At 35.8% G+C, this 15,212-nt stretch overlaps 1 protein-coding gene across 1 annotated transcript in view; it reads right to left on the bottom strand.

Moving 5' to 3' along the window:
• Positions 1 to 2,012: 2,012 nt before the first annotated feature.
• The window catches only part of LOC146448242 (uncharacterized), a gene marked incomplete at its 5' end in the record, with an annotated part of 29,131 nt that continues 15,931 nt past the window's right edge, over positions 2,013 to 15,212 (bottom strand). The window contains 12 exons of the mRNA XM_085102678.1: positions 2,013 to 2,200; positions 3,405 to 3,518; positions 3,924 to 4,037; positions 4,373 to 4,486; positions 5,692 to 5,805; positions 6,211 to 6,324; positions 6,660 to 6,773; positions 9,747 to 9,860; positions 10,269 to 10,382; positions 10,720 to 10,833; positions 12,060 to 12,173; positions 12,576 to 12,689. Of these exons, the coding sequence (XP_084958804.1) occupies positions 2,028 to 2,200; positions 3,405 to 3,518; positions 3,924 to 4,037; positions 4,373 to 4,486; positions 5,692 to 5,805; positions 6,211 to 6,324; positions 6,660 to 6,773; positions 9,747 to 9,860; positions 10,269 to 10,382; positions 10,720 to 10,833; positions 12,060 to 12,173; positions 12,576 to 12,689 (1,427 nt within the window). The remainder of the gene's footprint in view (positions 2,201 to 3,404; positions 3,519 to 3,923; positions 4,038 to 4,372; positions 4,487 to 5,691; positions 5,806 to 6,210; positions 6,325 to 6,659; positions 6,774 to 9,746; positions 9,861 to 10,268; positions 10,383 to 10,719; positions 10,834 to 12,059; positions 12,174 to 12,575; positions 12,690 to 15,212) is intronic.

Below are 15,212 nucleotides of genomic sequence, written 5' to 3'. Positions count from 1 at the left end.
CATCAAGAATAGATTCTTTTTTCTAAATCTTTCATTTCTAAAACATTTGAAGAAAAAATTACTTTATTCAAACAAAGATTACGCTACAGAGGTTACCTCGATAACCTTATAGATAAAACTCTCTCAGAAGTCAATTTCAGCGAAAGAATATCGGCACTACAAAACAAACAAAAAAAGCGCAAAAACATTTTGCCGTTTGTTACGGAATATCGCCCTTCTGTGCCTAACCTAAAACCATTCAGATGAGTAAATGGCACTTGATAGAAAATCAGCCTCTGCTAAGAGAGATCTATAAAGACCCTTCCCTACTTTGTACAGAAAAGGGAGATCTTTGAAAGATGTACTCGTAAGAGCAAATTAGTATGTTGAAGGTCATATTCTTCCTATCTCGACCAATAGGAGCCGTGTTTGGCCTGTCTTCATTGTTTTAATAATAATAATAATAATAATAATAATAATAATAATAATATTTTTTTTAATTATAAATAATAATAATCTCTTTATTAAAATATTCCAAGTAAAATGTTATTTACAGGTTAAAAGTAGCTATTAAAACTTATTTACAATTCTTTTCGATAAAAAAGACTATTTTTAAGCACATTTTTTTTTTTTTTGAAGAAAAGGGGAAAAAATCTCGTCGAATTACAACAATATTATTATTATTCATTGATTTTTACCTAGAAAAAAACCCCATCAAACTATATCATAAAAAAAGAAACAAGAAAAAGTATGTATAAAAATCATAGGACCTAGATTTTGGCGAGGCATCTATCTAATTCGAAGTCTGCGTCTCGAACATTGCTTCCAATTACTCTCCTAACTGTTCTTGACCCTCTTAGACAGAGTAAAGCGGACCTAAGGATTGCAAAGGATACTTTAGAACGTATCCAAGAGACAGTGGTGGCATAGTTCTCTCCTTTCTTCGCTGCGACTAGCTCTGCCAGCCTGTCATGGTATCTCTTGCACTCCTTTCCCATGCCGCCTGTTGTTGTAAAGACTAATGGTGTAAATATTCCCTGTTCCACGTCCATCACTCTTTGCGTATACAATCTCTTCTTGTCGTTCTCGTGCTGCTTGTATATCTGCTTGAGGTCCAGGTCTCTATAAGGATCAGCGTTGGGGTAACATGCCCGTACATCAAAGAACGCTGACCTTTGTCTTTCCCAAAAACCTTTGGCATGGATGTCTAGGCGAGCGTTGGGAGCTCTGTTAGCTCCGCTTGGAAGCGACTCTCCCGTGAGTTCCTGGAGGACGGGCTCAATCTCGACATCATTGCAGACCATGCCGAGCATGTCTGCCTCAAGATCTCTTAGCTCATTATGGCGCTGTATTATGAAGCCGCCACGCCTGCAGACCATGGCATGATCAACATTAAAGATAATAATAATAATAATAATAATAATAATAATAATAATAATAATAATAATAATAATAATAATAATAATAATAATAACAACAACAACAATAATAATAATAATTTATTCACTTAATATAGCGCCTTTTAACATTTAAACGATCAAAAGCGCTTTACATGAATTTAAACATTTTATATAAAAATATGATAACTATAAAGAATTATAAGAAATATCAATGAAAACTAATATCAAAATAAACAATTGACCACCCCCAATGCAATTTTACCAAACAAGCTCTTCCATGTCAGAATTCATCTTTTCCCGCCATTTTTAATCTTGTTGAGAAAAATCAACAGCTGCTGACCACGAAAATCTACTTTCTCACTTTAGCTCTAAGTTCGACTTCATTTAGGTTCGACGTCTGAATCAACAGCCAAACTTATTTATTTGGGTCGACTTTAATAGGTATTAGGTTCGGCTCATGTAAAGTTCGACGTATGAACCGGGCCTAAGACCATTAAGAGAAAAGTTTTAGTTAGAACATTCTACCAAGTTTGTACGTTTGTGTGCTTTTTCATTTCATATAAGATCATATACCTAAAGCCATGGCAAAATCGATAAAAGCCGGTTAATCCTCTTAAGGCTACGTTAAGTAAGACTGGCTTCAATTTATTAATAAAAATCACATTTGTGACATTTTTGAGACTTTGCTAGGATACAGTCAATCTTACCAACTTCGCAACGGTATCCTGCAAAACCTGTTGTACAGGAACAAGAGTAGTTGTTTATTCCATCTATGCAGGATCCCCCGTTGCGACAACTGTGGCTCACACATTCGTCAATATCTAAACAAAACAAAACAATTGAAAAATATGACATTGCCCAGCGGTTTACTTATATCGACACAAATGCCATGTGTTCTTTAAGTTCATGGGACACATTTCCAGTGACTTGTACCTGATATAACCAGACAAAAATAAAGACTGCTAAACTGACAATATAAAGTATACAGCTATTTCAATTAACGTTGTCGGTTCAAAGCATGAAGCTAAAAGACAAGACCGAAAGTTTACGTGGGATTTTTATGAACAAATTCATCAAAATCAGTCATGCCTGGAAGAAAACAATAGGTTGTAATTAGCAGTACAATGACCTGCACGTGCAGGGATGATTTTGATGAAATTATTCATAAAAATTATCCCACAAAACATTGCGGTCTTGTCTTTTAGCTTGATTTTAATCCGACAACGTTAATTGAAATAGCTGTATCTCAAAGAGGATCATATTAAAAGTCGATAATAAATAAAATGTCTCAGGCTTCACAAGATTGCCCAGATAACTTTTCAGTCGCGCTAACGAAACAATCTGTTGGCGTCTTTTCGCCCAAGTGATCCTGTATACCAAGTGATATGACAAGATTTTTTTTATTTTAATTTCATGTTACCATGGCAACCATCCCCCCTCCCCCCCCCCCCCCCCCTTCTGACAGTGTCGCACAATTATTCTGAGCGAATGTTACCAACTGTCAAATGTTTCGCGAGAACAACTTAAAAATCAATTCCACTTATATTCGAGTATTTGGTAGACCTAAATTTCAAACAAATCAATGCAAACTTCATTTGGTTCAATATCGATTTTCAAGAAAATCTATAAGAATGAATTGGGATAAAACGCCGCTTTGGATTTTTAAAATTTAAAGCGAATTCCAAACCTTCGATGAACGAAATTAAACAATCTCCAACAACAAAAAGCAGATAAATCTTAAAGACTATATTTAAAAAATGTACGTTTTAAAATAAGTTTGTGCTTATCATTTTAAGTATATGTAATGAAGGTCGAAATTTACCAATTGTTTCTGCTCCTTGTAACACAATGTAATTGGTCAACATCTGGTTTTAGATATATATAATTTTGGTGTAGTAATCTATCAACAAGCGCTTATATTATGTTATTTTAACGACCCCTTTACAGCTATTACTGGTACGTGATCTGTTAATAATTACATTGTTCCGATTAAACTGTAGGAGAACTATTTATTGCATCACTTACCAGTCTGACAGCGATCTCCAGAAAACCCCGCCGGACAGTTACACGAGAAACTGTTTACACCATCTACACACAATCCACCGTTTATACATGTGTGATTAACACAGTCGTCAATGACTTAAAACAAAAAAAAAGGGAAATGAATGAAATGCCAATAACTAGAAATAGTCCATCACATTGCTTACTAAAATATTCCGTCACTTTATTCCAAATACAATTTACTCTCCGTTTTTTTTTCACAATTTAAGGCAGTTTTTCTTAGTTGTTTAACACAGTCGTGGATGTGGTGATAAAACTCCTTCGTAAAATACATGAGTGAGTTGCTTCAATTGTAATGAAGTGCAAGTTTTGGACGATGCGAAATACAGAATGAACGACATTTAATCAATAGTTATGGTAATAAATTAAAATGAAAACACCTTCAGTTCGGTAAGAAAGGAAGCGCGATCAAAGAAAACTGACCCGCTGGTATTCAATCTAGATTGAACCAGTCAGAGTGTCTTTGGCTCATTCCAGAAATACCTGTTTCACACTGATCTCCTGTATATCCAATTACGCAAGAACATGTGTAATTTTTCACGCCGTCCACACACGAAGCACCGTTCTTGCAACTGGCATTGATGCAGTAGTCGATATCTGAAGCCAAACAAAAAACAAATGCTTTAACGGATACTATAAAAAACTAACTGTCTTAACTACAAATTGGAACGACGATTTCCTAAAACAAAATACCTGAAGCTATTATAAACCAAGATCCTTAAAAGAAAGGTTTTGGTTAGAAATATCTACCAAGTTTGTACGTTTGTGTGCTGTTTCATTTCATATAAGATCATATACCTAAAGCCATGGCAAAATCGATAAAAGCCGGTTAATCCTCTTAAGGCTACGTTAAGTAAGACTGGCTTCAATTTATTAATAAAAATCACATTTGTGACATTTTTGAGACTTTGCTAGGATACAGTCAATCTTACCAACTTCGCAACGGTATCCTGCAAAACCTGTTGTACAGGAACAAGAGTAGTTGTTTATTCCATCTATGCAGGATCCCCCGTTGCGACAACTGTGGCTCACACATTCGTCAATATCTAAACAAAACAAAACAATTGAAAAATATGACATTGCCCAGCGGTTTACTTATATCGACACAAATGCCATGTGTTCTTTAAGTTCATGGGACACATTTCCAGTGACTTGTACCTGATATAACCAGACAAAAATAAAGACTGCTAAACTGACAATATAAAGGATACAGCTATTTCAATTAACGTTGTCGGTTCAAAGCATGAAGCTAAAAGACAAGACCGAAAGTTTACGTGGGATTTTTATGAACAAATTCATCAAAATCAGTCATGCCTGGAAGAAAACAATAGGTTGTAATTAGCAGTACAATGACCTGCACGTGCAGGGATGATTTTGATGAAATTATTCATAAAAATTATCCCACAAAACATTGCGGTCTTGTCTTTTAGCTTGATTTTAATCCGACAACGTTAATTGAAATAGCTGTATCTCAAAGAGGATCATATTAAAAGTCGATAATAAATAAAATGTCTCAGGCTTCACAAGATTGCCCAGATAACTTTTCAGTCGCGCTAACGAAACAATCTGTTGGCGTCTTTTCGCCCAAGTGATCCTGTATACCAAGTGATATGACAAGATTTTTTTTATTTTAATTTCATGTTACCATGGCAACCATCCCCCCCTCCCCCCCCCCCCCCCCCTTCTGACAGTGTCGCACAATTATTCTGAGCGAATGTTACCAACTGTCAAATGTTTCGCGAGAACAACTTAAAAATCAATTCCACTTATATTCGAGTATTTGGTAGACCTAAATTTCAAACAAATCAATGCAAACTTCATTTGGTTCAATATCGATTTTCAAGAAAATCTATAAGAATGAATTGGGATAAAACGCCGCTTTGGATTTTTAAAATTTAAAGCGAATTCCAAACCTTCGATGAACGAAATTAAACAATCTCCAACAACAAAAAGCAGATAAATCTTAAAGACTATATTTAAAAAATGTACGTTTTAAAATAAGTTTGTGCTTATCATTTTAAGTATATGTAATGAAGGTCGAAATTTACCAATTGTTTCTGCTCCTTGTAACACAATGTAATTGGTCAACATCTGGTTTTAGATATATATAATTTTGGTGTAGTAATCTATCAACAAGCGCTTATATTATGTTATTTTAACGACCCCTTTACAGCTATTACTGGTACGTGATCTGTTAATAATTACATTGTTCCGATTAAACTGTAGGAGAACTATTTATTGCATCACTTACCAGTCTGACAGCGATCTCCAGAAAACCCCGCCGGACAGTTACACGAGAAACTGTTTACACCATCTACACACAATCCACCGTTTATACATGTGTGATTAACACAGTCGTCAATGACTTAAAACAAAAAAAAAGGGAAATGAATGAAATGCCAATAACTAGAAATAGTCCATCACATTGCTTACTAAAATATTCCGTCACTTTATTCCAAATACAATTTACTCTCCGTTTTTTTTTCACAATTTAAGGCAGTTTTTCTTAGTTGTTTAACACAGTCGTGGATGTGGTGATAAAACTCCTTCGTAAAATACATGAGTGAGTTGCTTCAATTGTAATGAAGTGCAAGTTTTGGACGATGCGAAATACAGAATGAACGACATTTAATCAATAGTTATGGTAATAAATTAAAATGAAAACACCTTCAGTTCGGTAAGAAAGGAAGCGCGATCAAAGAAAACTGACCCGCTGGTATTCAATCTAGATTGAACCAGTCAGAGTGTCTTTGGCTCATTCCAGAAATACCTGTTTCACACTGATCTCCTGTATATCCAATTACGCAAGAACATGTGTAATTTTTCACGCCGTCCACACACGAAGCACCGTTCTTGCAACTGGCATTGATGCAGTAGTCGATATCTGAAGCCAAACAAAAAGCAAATGCTTTAACGGATACTATAAAAAACTAACTGTCTTAACTACAAATTGGAACGACGATTTCCTAAAACAAAATACCTGAAGCTATTATAAACCAAGATCCTTAAAAGAAAGGTTTTGGTTAGAAATATCTACCAAGTTTGTACGTTTGTGTGCTGTTTCATTTCATATAAGATCATATACCTAAAGCCATGGCAAAATCGATAAAAGCCGGTTAATCCTCTTAAGGCTACGTTAAGTAAGACTGGCTTCAATTTATTAATAAAAATCACATTTGTGACATTTTTGAGACTTTGCTAGGATACAGTCAATCTTACCAACTTCGCAACGGTATCCTGCAAAACCTGTTGTACAGGAACAAGAGTAGTTGTTTATTCCATCTATGCAGGATCCCCCGTTGCGACAACTGTGGCTCACACATTCGTCAATATCTAAACAAAACAAAACAATGGCAAAATATGACATTGCCCAGCGGTTTCCAGTGAGTTGTACCTGATATAACTAGCCAAAAATAAAGACTTTTAAACTGACAATAGAAAGTATATCTCAAAGAGGATCATATCTTTTATCGGTAGATTAACTTGTATTGTTATTTTGTATATTTTAGTATAGTTTTATTCATTATTATTCTAGAGTTGCGTGATGTCCCACGACTTTACTGACATAACGATATTTAGATTTAGATTAACATATTAAAAGTTAATAATAAATAAAAGTTCTCAGGCTTTACAAGATTGCCCAGATAACTTTTCAGTCGCCATAACGAAACAATCTCTTGGCGTCTTCTGGCCCAAGTGATCCTGTATGCCAAGTATGCCGAGTGATATGACAAGAAGGTTTTTTTTAATTTCATGTTACCATGGCAACCATCTTCTGACAGCTTCGAAAAATTATTCTCAGCGAATGTTACCAACTGTCAAATGTTTCGAGACAACGAGTTAGAAATCAATCCCACTTATATTCTAGTGTTTGGTAGACCTAAATTTCAAACAAATCAATGCAAACTTTATTTTGTTCAATATCAATTTATTTTGAAGAAAATCTATAATAATCAATTCGGTCAAAATAGCACTTTGGTTTCTTAAAACTTAAAGCGAATTCCAAACCTTCGGTGAACGAAATTAAACAATCTCCAACAACAAAAAGCAGTTAAATCTCATAGACTATATTAAAATGTATGTTTCAAGATAAGTTAAGAAGGTCTTTTGTGCTTATCATTTTAAGCAGATGAAATACAGGTCGCAATTTACCAATTTTTTCTGCTCTTTTCAACACAATGTAATGCGTGGTTCAATTCTACCTGTTACCATCCCCCCCCCCCCCCGGGCACACCCCCGGGAAAACTCGGCCCGTCTGGCCCGGGGGCCGGGAATTTCCTCAAGCGGTCTTGCCCGGGGGTAGGGGGCGGGGCAAATCGAAATAACTACTCACGCAAGGACTTATGGGGTGACAATGACGGCTAACTACGCGGAAAAGGCCACGTTTTTCGCTGGCAAGTCCATCGAGTACGTTAGCGAATAGCTGAACCAGAGTAATCTGTCGAAGCTGAAAGCTCTGTTTGAATTTAAGTGTTATTGTTGCAGTTTATAAAATGAAAATATATTTTATTTTATCGATCTGATGGAGGCGATGTGATTTATATTTTCATTCATTACTTTAAAAGCTTATCCCAGAGCTTGATTTGAAGTAAGTATCCGAATTTAGTAGCTTTATTTCGTATATTCAAGGCTGTTTCATTTTCATACTTTTATCTTAAAGGCTAGGTATACGCTTTGGGTAAATGTTTCGGTTCCCAGATTTGTTCTCAAATTTTACAGTTGGTTTTCTGCATGCAATGCGTACGCGTCGCTTCGAATTCAACTCGAATCTGCGGCAATCAGCTTTGACTTCTTTAAATATGTATACGCGTTCGTTCTAAAAGTTTAGGATTTTTCAGGTTCCTGGTTTTGTTTAAATAAAGAAATAAATCATCAAAACGAAGCAGTTTATTTTTAGTCCATGTCATGAGTCCCGGGGGTGGGGAATTGTCTCTTTCTGTGTGCCCGGGGGTGGGGAATAGGACGTCAAGTACACAAATGCCCGGGGGTGTGCCCGGGGGGGAGATGGTAACAGGTAGAATTGAACCACGCATAATTGGTCAACATCTGGTTTTAGATATACATAATTTTGGTGTAGTACACCTTTTGCTGTTCATTTACGCAAAATATACATTCATTTACGTCAACAGTTGAAACTACACGACAAATATCATTCATTAGCACTTCCATGAACTTCATTAACGCGAATGAACTTTCGATAACGCTACTTGCATATGTATTAATATTCAATAGCATCCAGGGATGAACAATTGCCGTTTTTGGACATACATTAATACCAATAGAAAATCAATTGCACAGAATGACAAGCAACTGCGTATTAGAGACATACAATAATGCAATTTGCATAGAGACGCACAATCAATTACACCTTCATACAATCGTTTATTCGAAATGGTCAATCATTAACATCAACTGGCAAACATGTGTGTAGTAATAACAATCAACTATGGAAAAAGAAATTTCAAAATGGTTTGATAGTAGCAGCAACCGTCAAATAATCTTCTTTAACATCTTCGAAGGCTTGAATAATTCTTTGTCGCTGTTCAAGTAAGATTCTGTTTCTTTGTGCCTTGATTTTCTTCGGTTCTTTCTGTCTCCAATGCGTCTACTTGTTCATACAGCGTACTCTGTTTGTAACAGTACTGTAGATGTACAGTAAAATGTTTTTCATTTTATATCTGCTTCAGCAAAAGATTGTGCAAAAAAAACATAAAATGTTAATGATAATATATATACTCTTGTGTTTTTGTTCAGTATTTTAAAATACAGGTAACTACAATGAATGACCTTAACGAATATTTTTTTCTTCCTATTGTTTATTCGAAAAATACTAACGTTTGTCAGTTCATGTTAATGATTGACCGTTTCGAATAAACGATTGTATGAAGGTGCAATCGATTGTGCGTCTCTATGCAAATTCCATTATTGTATGTCTTTAATACGCAGTTGATTGTCATACTGTGCAATTGATTTTCTATTGGTGTTAATGATTGTCCAAAGGTGCAATTGTTCATCCGTTGATGCTATTGAATGTTAATACATATGCAAGTAGCGTTATTGAAAGTTCGTTCGCGTTAATGAAGTTCATGGAAGTGCTAATGAACGTATCTTTGCCGTATAGTTTCAACTGTTGGCGTAAATGAATGTATATTTTGCCTAAATGAACAGCAAGAGGTGTAATCTATCAACAAGCGCTTATATATTGTTATTTTAACGACCCCTTTACAGCGGTTACTGGTACGTGATCTGTTAATAATTACATTGTTCCGAACAAACTGTAGGAGAAGTATTTATTGCATCACTTACCACTCTGACAGCGATCTCCAGAAAATCCCGCCGGACAGTTACACGAGAAAATGTTGACACCATCTACACACAATCCGCCGTTTATACATGTGTGATTAACACAGTCGTCGATGTCTTAAGAAAAAAAAGAAAATAGGAAAGGAATAAATGAAATGCCAATAATACAAATACTCCATCACATTGCTACAAATATTCCGTCACTCTATTCCAAATAAAATTTACTCTCCGTTTTTTCACAATTCAAGGCAGTTTTTTTTTATTTTTTTAGCACAGTCGTGGATGTGGTAATAAAACTCCTTCGTAAGATGCATCAGTGACTTGCTTCAAATGCAACGAAGTGCAAGTATTGGACGATGCGAAATACAGAGAAAATGACATTCATTCAATAGTTATGGTAATAAATTAAAATGAAAACACCGTCAGTTCGGTAAGGAAGGAAGCGCAATCAAAGAAAACTGACCCACAGGTATTAAATCTAGATTAGACCATTCAGACTGTCTTTTGCTCGCGTTACAGAAATACCTGTATCACACTGATCTCCTGTATATCCAACTACGCAAGAACATGTGTAGTTTGTCAAGCCGTCCACACACGAAGCACCGCTCTTGCAACTGGCATTGATGCAGTAGTCGATATCTGAAGCCAAACAAAAAATAAATGCTTCAACGGATGCTATAAAAAAAACTAACTGTCCTAACTACAAAATGGAACGACGATTCCTTAAAACAAAATATGTGAAGCTATTGTCAACTAAGACCCTTAAGAAAAAAGTTTTAGTTAGAAATATGTACCAAGTTTGTACTTTTGTGTGCTTTTTCATTTCATATAAGATCATATACCTAAAGCCATGGCAAAATCGATAAAAGCCGGTTAATCCTCTTAAGGCTACATTAAATAAGACTGGCTTCAATTTAATAATTAAAATCACATTTGTGACATTTTTGAGACTTTGCTAGGATACAGTCAATCTTACCAACTTCGCAAAGGTATCCTGCAAAACCTGTTGTACAGGAACAAGAGTAGTTGTTTATTCCATCTATGCAGGATCCCCCGTTGCGACAACTGTGGCTCACACATTCGTCAATATCTAAACAAAACAAAACAATTGAAAAATATGACATTGCCCAACGGTTTAGTTTTATCGACACAAATGCCATGTGTTCTTTAAGTTCATGGGACACATTTCCAGTGACTTGTACCTGATATAACCAGACAAAAATAAAGACTGCTAAACTGACAATATAAAGTATATCTCAAAGAGGATCATATTAAAAGTCGATAATAAATAAAAGGTCTCAGGCTTCACAAGATTGCCCAGATAACCTTTCACTCGCGCTAACGAAACAATCTCTTGGCGTCTTTTCGCTCAAGTGATCCTGTATACCAATTGATATGACAAGATGGGTTTTTTTTAAATTTCATGTTACCATGGTAACCATTTTCTGACAACTTTGCAAAACTATTCTGAGCGAATGTTACCAACTGTCAAATGTTTCGCGACAGCAACTTAAAAATCAATTCCACTTATATTCTTGTGTTTGGTAGACCTAAATTTCAAACAAATCAGTGCAAACTTTATTTGGTTCAATATCAATATAACTCAAGAAAATCTTGAATAATGAATTCGGTCAAAATGCCGCTTTGGGTTCTTAAAAGTTTGAGCGGTTTTCAATTCAGTGTCGTAAAACCAAAACCAAAGTAATTACTCTGACTAATCACAACAGACGTAAACAGCACAATGAACCAATCAGATCTCGAAGCAAATACATGCCACCGGCGCCAAGCGCGCGCGGAAAACGCGTGCGATCGAGGCACGATTGGTTTTAGTTTTGCTTCCCACTGGTTTACGAAACTGGCGCGAATTTTTGTAGCCATTCACAGAGCATAGAAAAACAAAACCAAAGCAAACGCGAAATTACTTTTGACAATGAATTGAAAACCGCTCTAAAGCGAATTCCAAACCTTCGATGAACGAAATTAAACAATCTCCAACAACAAAAAGCAGTTAAATCTCAAAGACTATATTAAAATGTACGTTTCAAAATAAGTTAAGAAGGTCTTTTGTGCTTATCATTTTAAGTAGATGAAATGAAGGTCAAAATGTACCAATTATTTCTGCTCTTTGCAACACAATGTACTTGGTCAACATCTGGTATTAGATATACCTAATTTTGGTGTAGTAATCTACCAACGAGCGCTTTAGTATTGTTATTTTAGCGACCTCCTTACAGCTACTAGTGGTACGTGATATGTTAATAATTACATTGCATGTTCCGAACAAACTGTAGGAGAACTATTTATTGCATCACTTACCAGTCTGACAGCGATCTCCAGAAAATCCCGCCGGACAGTTACACGAGAAACTGTTGACACCATCTACACACAATCCACCGTTTATACATGTGTGATTAACACAGTCGTCAATGTCTTAAAAAAATAGAGAAAATAGGAAATGAATGAAATGGCAATAACTATAAATACTCCATCACATTGCTTACTACAAATATTCCGTCACTTCATTCATAATACAATTTAGTCACCGTTTTTTCACAGTTTAAGGCAGTTTTTCTTAAGTTTTTTAGCACAGTCGTGGATGTGGTAATAAAACTCCTTCGTCAAATACATGAGTGACTTGCTTCAAATGTAATGAAATGCAAGTATTAGACGTTGCGCAATACAGAGTAAACGACATTTTATCTATAGTTATAGGAATAAAATAAAAACACCTTCAGTTCGGTAAGGAAGGAAGCGTCATCAAAGAAAACTGACCCGCTGGTATTTAATCTAGACTACACCAGTCAGAGTGTCTTTGGCTCATTCCAGATTTACCTGTTTCACACTGATCTCCTGTATATCCAACTACGCAAGAACATGTGTAATTTTTCACGCCATCCACACACGAAGCACCGTTCTTGCAACTTGAATTGATACAGTGGTCGATATCTGAAGCCAAACGAAAAATAAAAGGTTCAACGGATGCTATAAGAAACTAACTGTTTTAACTACAAAGTGGAACGCCGATTTCCTAAAACAAACTACAGGGTGTTTCAAAAGTTCGTTCCGTTTTGTTTTTTCTTCTAACGTTTCATCATTTATTTAAAATACCTCTTTTTGAATAAGGCATAATATTTTTTGCTTATTTTTCACTCGATCATTTAAATTTAATTTAAATAATGCGGGCATTCTGGTTACTAATGATATAATTAGTACTCAGAATTCCCGCCTTTATATTTAAGAGTCATTGTCTGAGAAAACCAGGCAGAGGTGAAAGATGGGGGCCGGCCGATTTCCTTCAAACTTTCACCATTTAATGTCTGTCCAAAATGATAATGAATGATACTATTTAGCAATTCTCTTGCTGTTGCGTTTCGTAGTTTGACCACCCCCCCTAGTTTTGACCCTCACTGACCCTGATGTCACGCAAAATATATGCAGAATTTGAAGCTCAATAAAATATATTTCGCGTTATTTCTGGGAACTCATATCGATTGCTTGTATTGGTTATCGTCTAAAAAACGTTGTTAAAGGAAAATATCTCGACTTAACATAAAATTTAATTTTTTATAGAATTTTGCAATTTCCTTGCGATCGCGAAAATGTCTTGGGCCAAATGTGAGGCAATTTCGAAACTGTTTTTCTCAGAGGTGCGGCGTTCCTTTCCAAAAATTTCTTGATATTTTTAAAGCCAAACATCTGTTCTTCCAAAATCAACAAACTCTAACTTGAGCCATTAAAATGCGTTTGCATGAGCCACGCTCGAAGTCAAAGATGACCCGGTATTTTTGCTAATAAAGTTCCACAGCGGGTTCATCTTTATTTCATCTTCTTCTTTTTCGTTTTTTTGTTTTTTGTTTTTGGATAAGCTCGATGAAACTATCCTAACTCTTCGAGGTGGAACTTCCCTGGAAGATTTAGTTGAGTGACGCTTTGGGCAGGAATAACATCAAATTGGTGTTAGCTCACACTTGATTTGATTATGCGTGACATGTCACGGTATTTGACAATTGTCAAACGTGATCACAAACAGAACACATTTTCCACTTTTTTTTTACATTTGCATTTTAAACTTGGTAACAACAAGCATTTCCCTGATACTATATTAAGTCTTGGAGTCAGTCTGTTGTTGATTATTGGGGCAAACAGTCATTCCTCTCTTCTCATCTTCAGGGACATCAAATTTACCTGCTCTGTTGAGAATCAAATCGGCTTCGGAGATCTTTGAAATCGTCGCGCCACGCTTTCTTCCCAAACCAAGACTGACGAGCCAGTGCGATTCAATATCTCGTGTACAGGATAGCAAGGGACAAATCTTCAAACCAACACCTTCAGCGCCACAAGGCGAACCCATAGACCAGAAAGAGCACTTGAACTTCAGATCGATGGCGGAACCCAACGCATTACAGAAGAAAGATTTGTTGTTCTTTCAATTGTCTGTTATGTAACGAACATACCGGAGGTTCTTTTGCCGTGGCAAGTTTCGCAGGTATTTGATGCCGTTTTTATTTTAATTAACAATAATCAACAACAGACTGACTCCAAGACTTAATATAGTATCAGGGAAATGCTTGTTGTTACCATTTTAAAATGCAAATGTAAAAAAAAAGTGGAAAATGTGTTCTGTTTGTGATCACGTTTGACAATTGTCAAATACCGTGACATGTCACGCATAATCAAATCAAGTGTGAGCTAACACCAAATTTGATGTTATTCCTGCCCAAAGCGTCACTCAACTAAATCTTCCAGGGAAGTGCTACCTCGAAGAGTTAGGATAGTTTCATCGAGCTTATCCAAAAACAAAAAACAAAAAAACGAAAAAGAAGAAGATGAAATAAAGATAAACCCGCTGTGGAACTTTATTAGCAAAAATACCGAGTCATCTTTGACTTCGAGCGTGGCTCATGCAAACGCATTTTAATGGCTCAAGTTAGAGTTTGTTGATTTTGGAAGAACAGATGTTTGGCTTTAAAAATATCAAGAAATTTTTGGAAAGGAACGCCGCACCTCTGAGAAAAACAGTTTCGAAATTGCCTCACATTTGGCCCAAGACATTTTCGCGATCGCAAGGAAATTGCAAAATTCTATAAAAAATTAAATTTTATGTTAAGTCGGGATATTTTCCTTTTACAACGTTTTTTAGACGATAAACAATACAAGCAATCGATATGAGTCCCCAGAAATAACGCGAAATATATTTTATTGAGCTTCAAATTCTGCATATATTTTGCGTGACATCAGGGTCAGTGAGGGTCAAAACCAGGGGGGGTGGTCAAACTACGAAATGAAACAGCAAGAGAATTGCTAAATACCATCATTCATTATCATTTTGGACAGACATTAAATGGTGAAAGTTTGAAGGAAATCGGCCGACCCCCATCTTTCACCTCTGCCTGGTTTTCTCAGACAATGACTCTTAATGACATTTTTAAGCCCCTAGGCATAGAATGTGTGAGTTCCTTTAGCGTGTCA

The sequence above is a fragment of the Pavona decussata genome, unplaced genomic scaffold (assembly GCF_977016875.1).
Source record: "Pavona decussata unplaced genomic scaffold, jaPavDecu1.1 SCAFFOLD_1221, whole genome shotgun sequence".
In the NCBI taxonomy this organism is placed as follows: Eukaryota; Metazoa; Cnidaria; class Anthozoa; order Scleractinia; family Agariciidae; genus Pavona; species Pavona decussata.
This window is presented reverse-complemented; position numbering and strand designations above follow the sequence as displayed.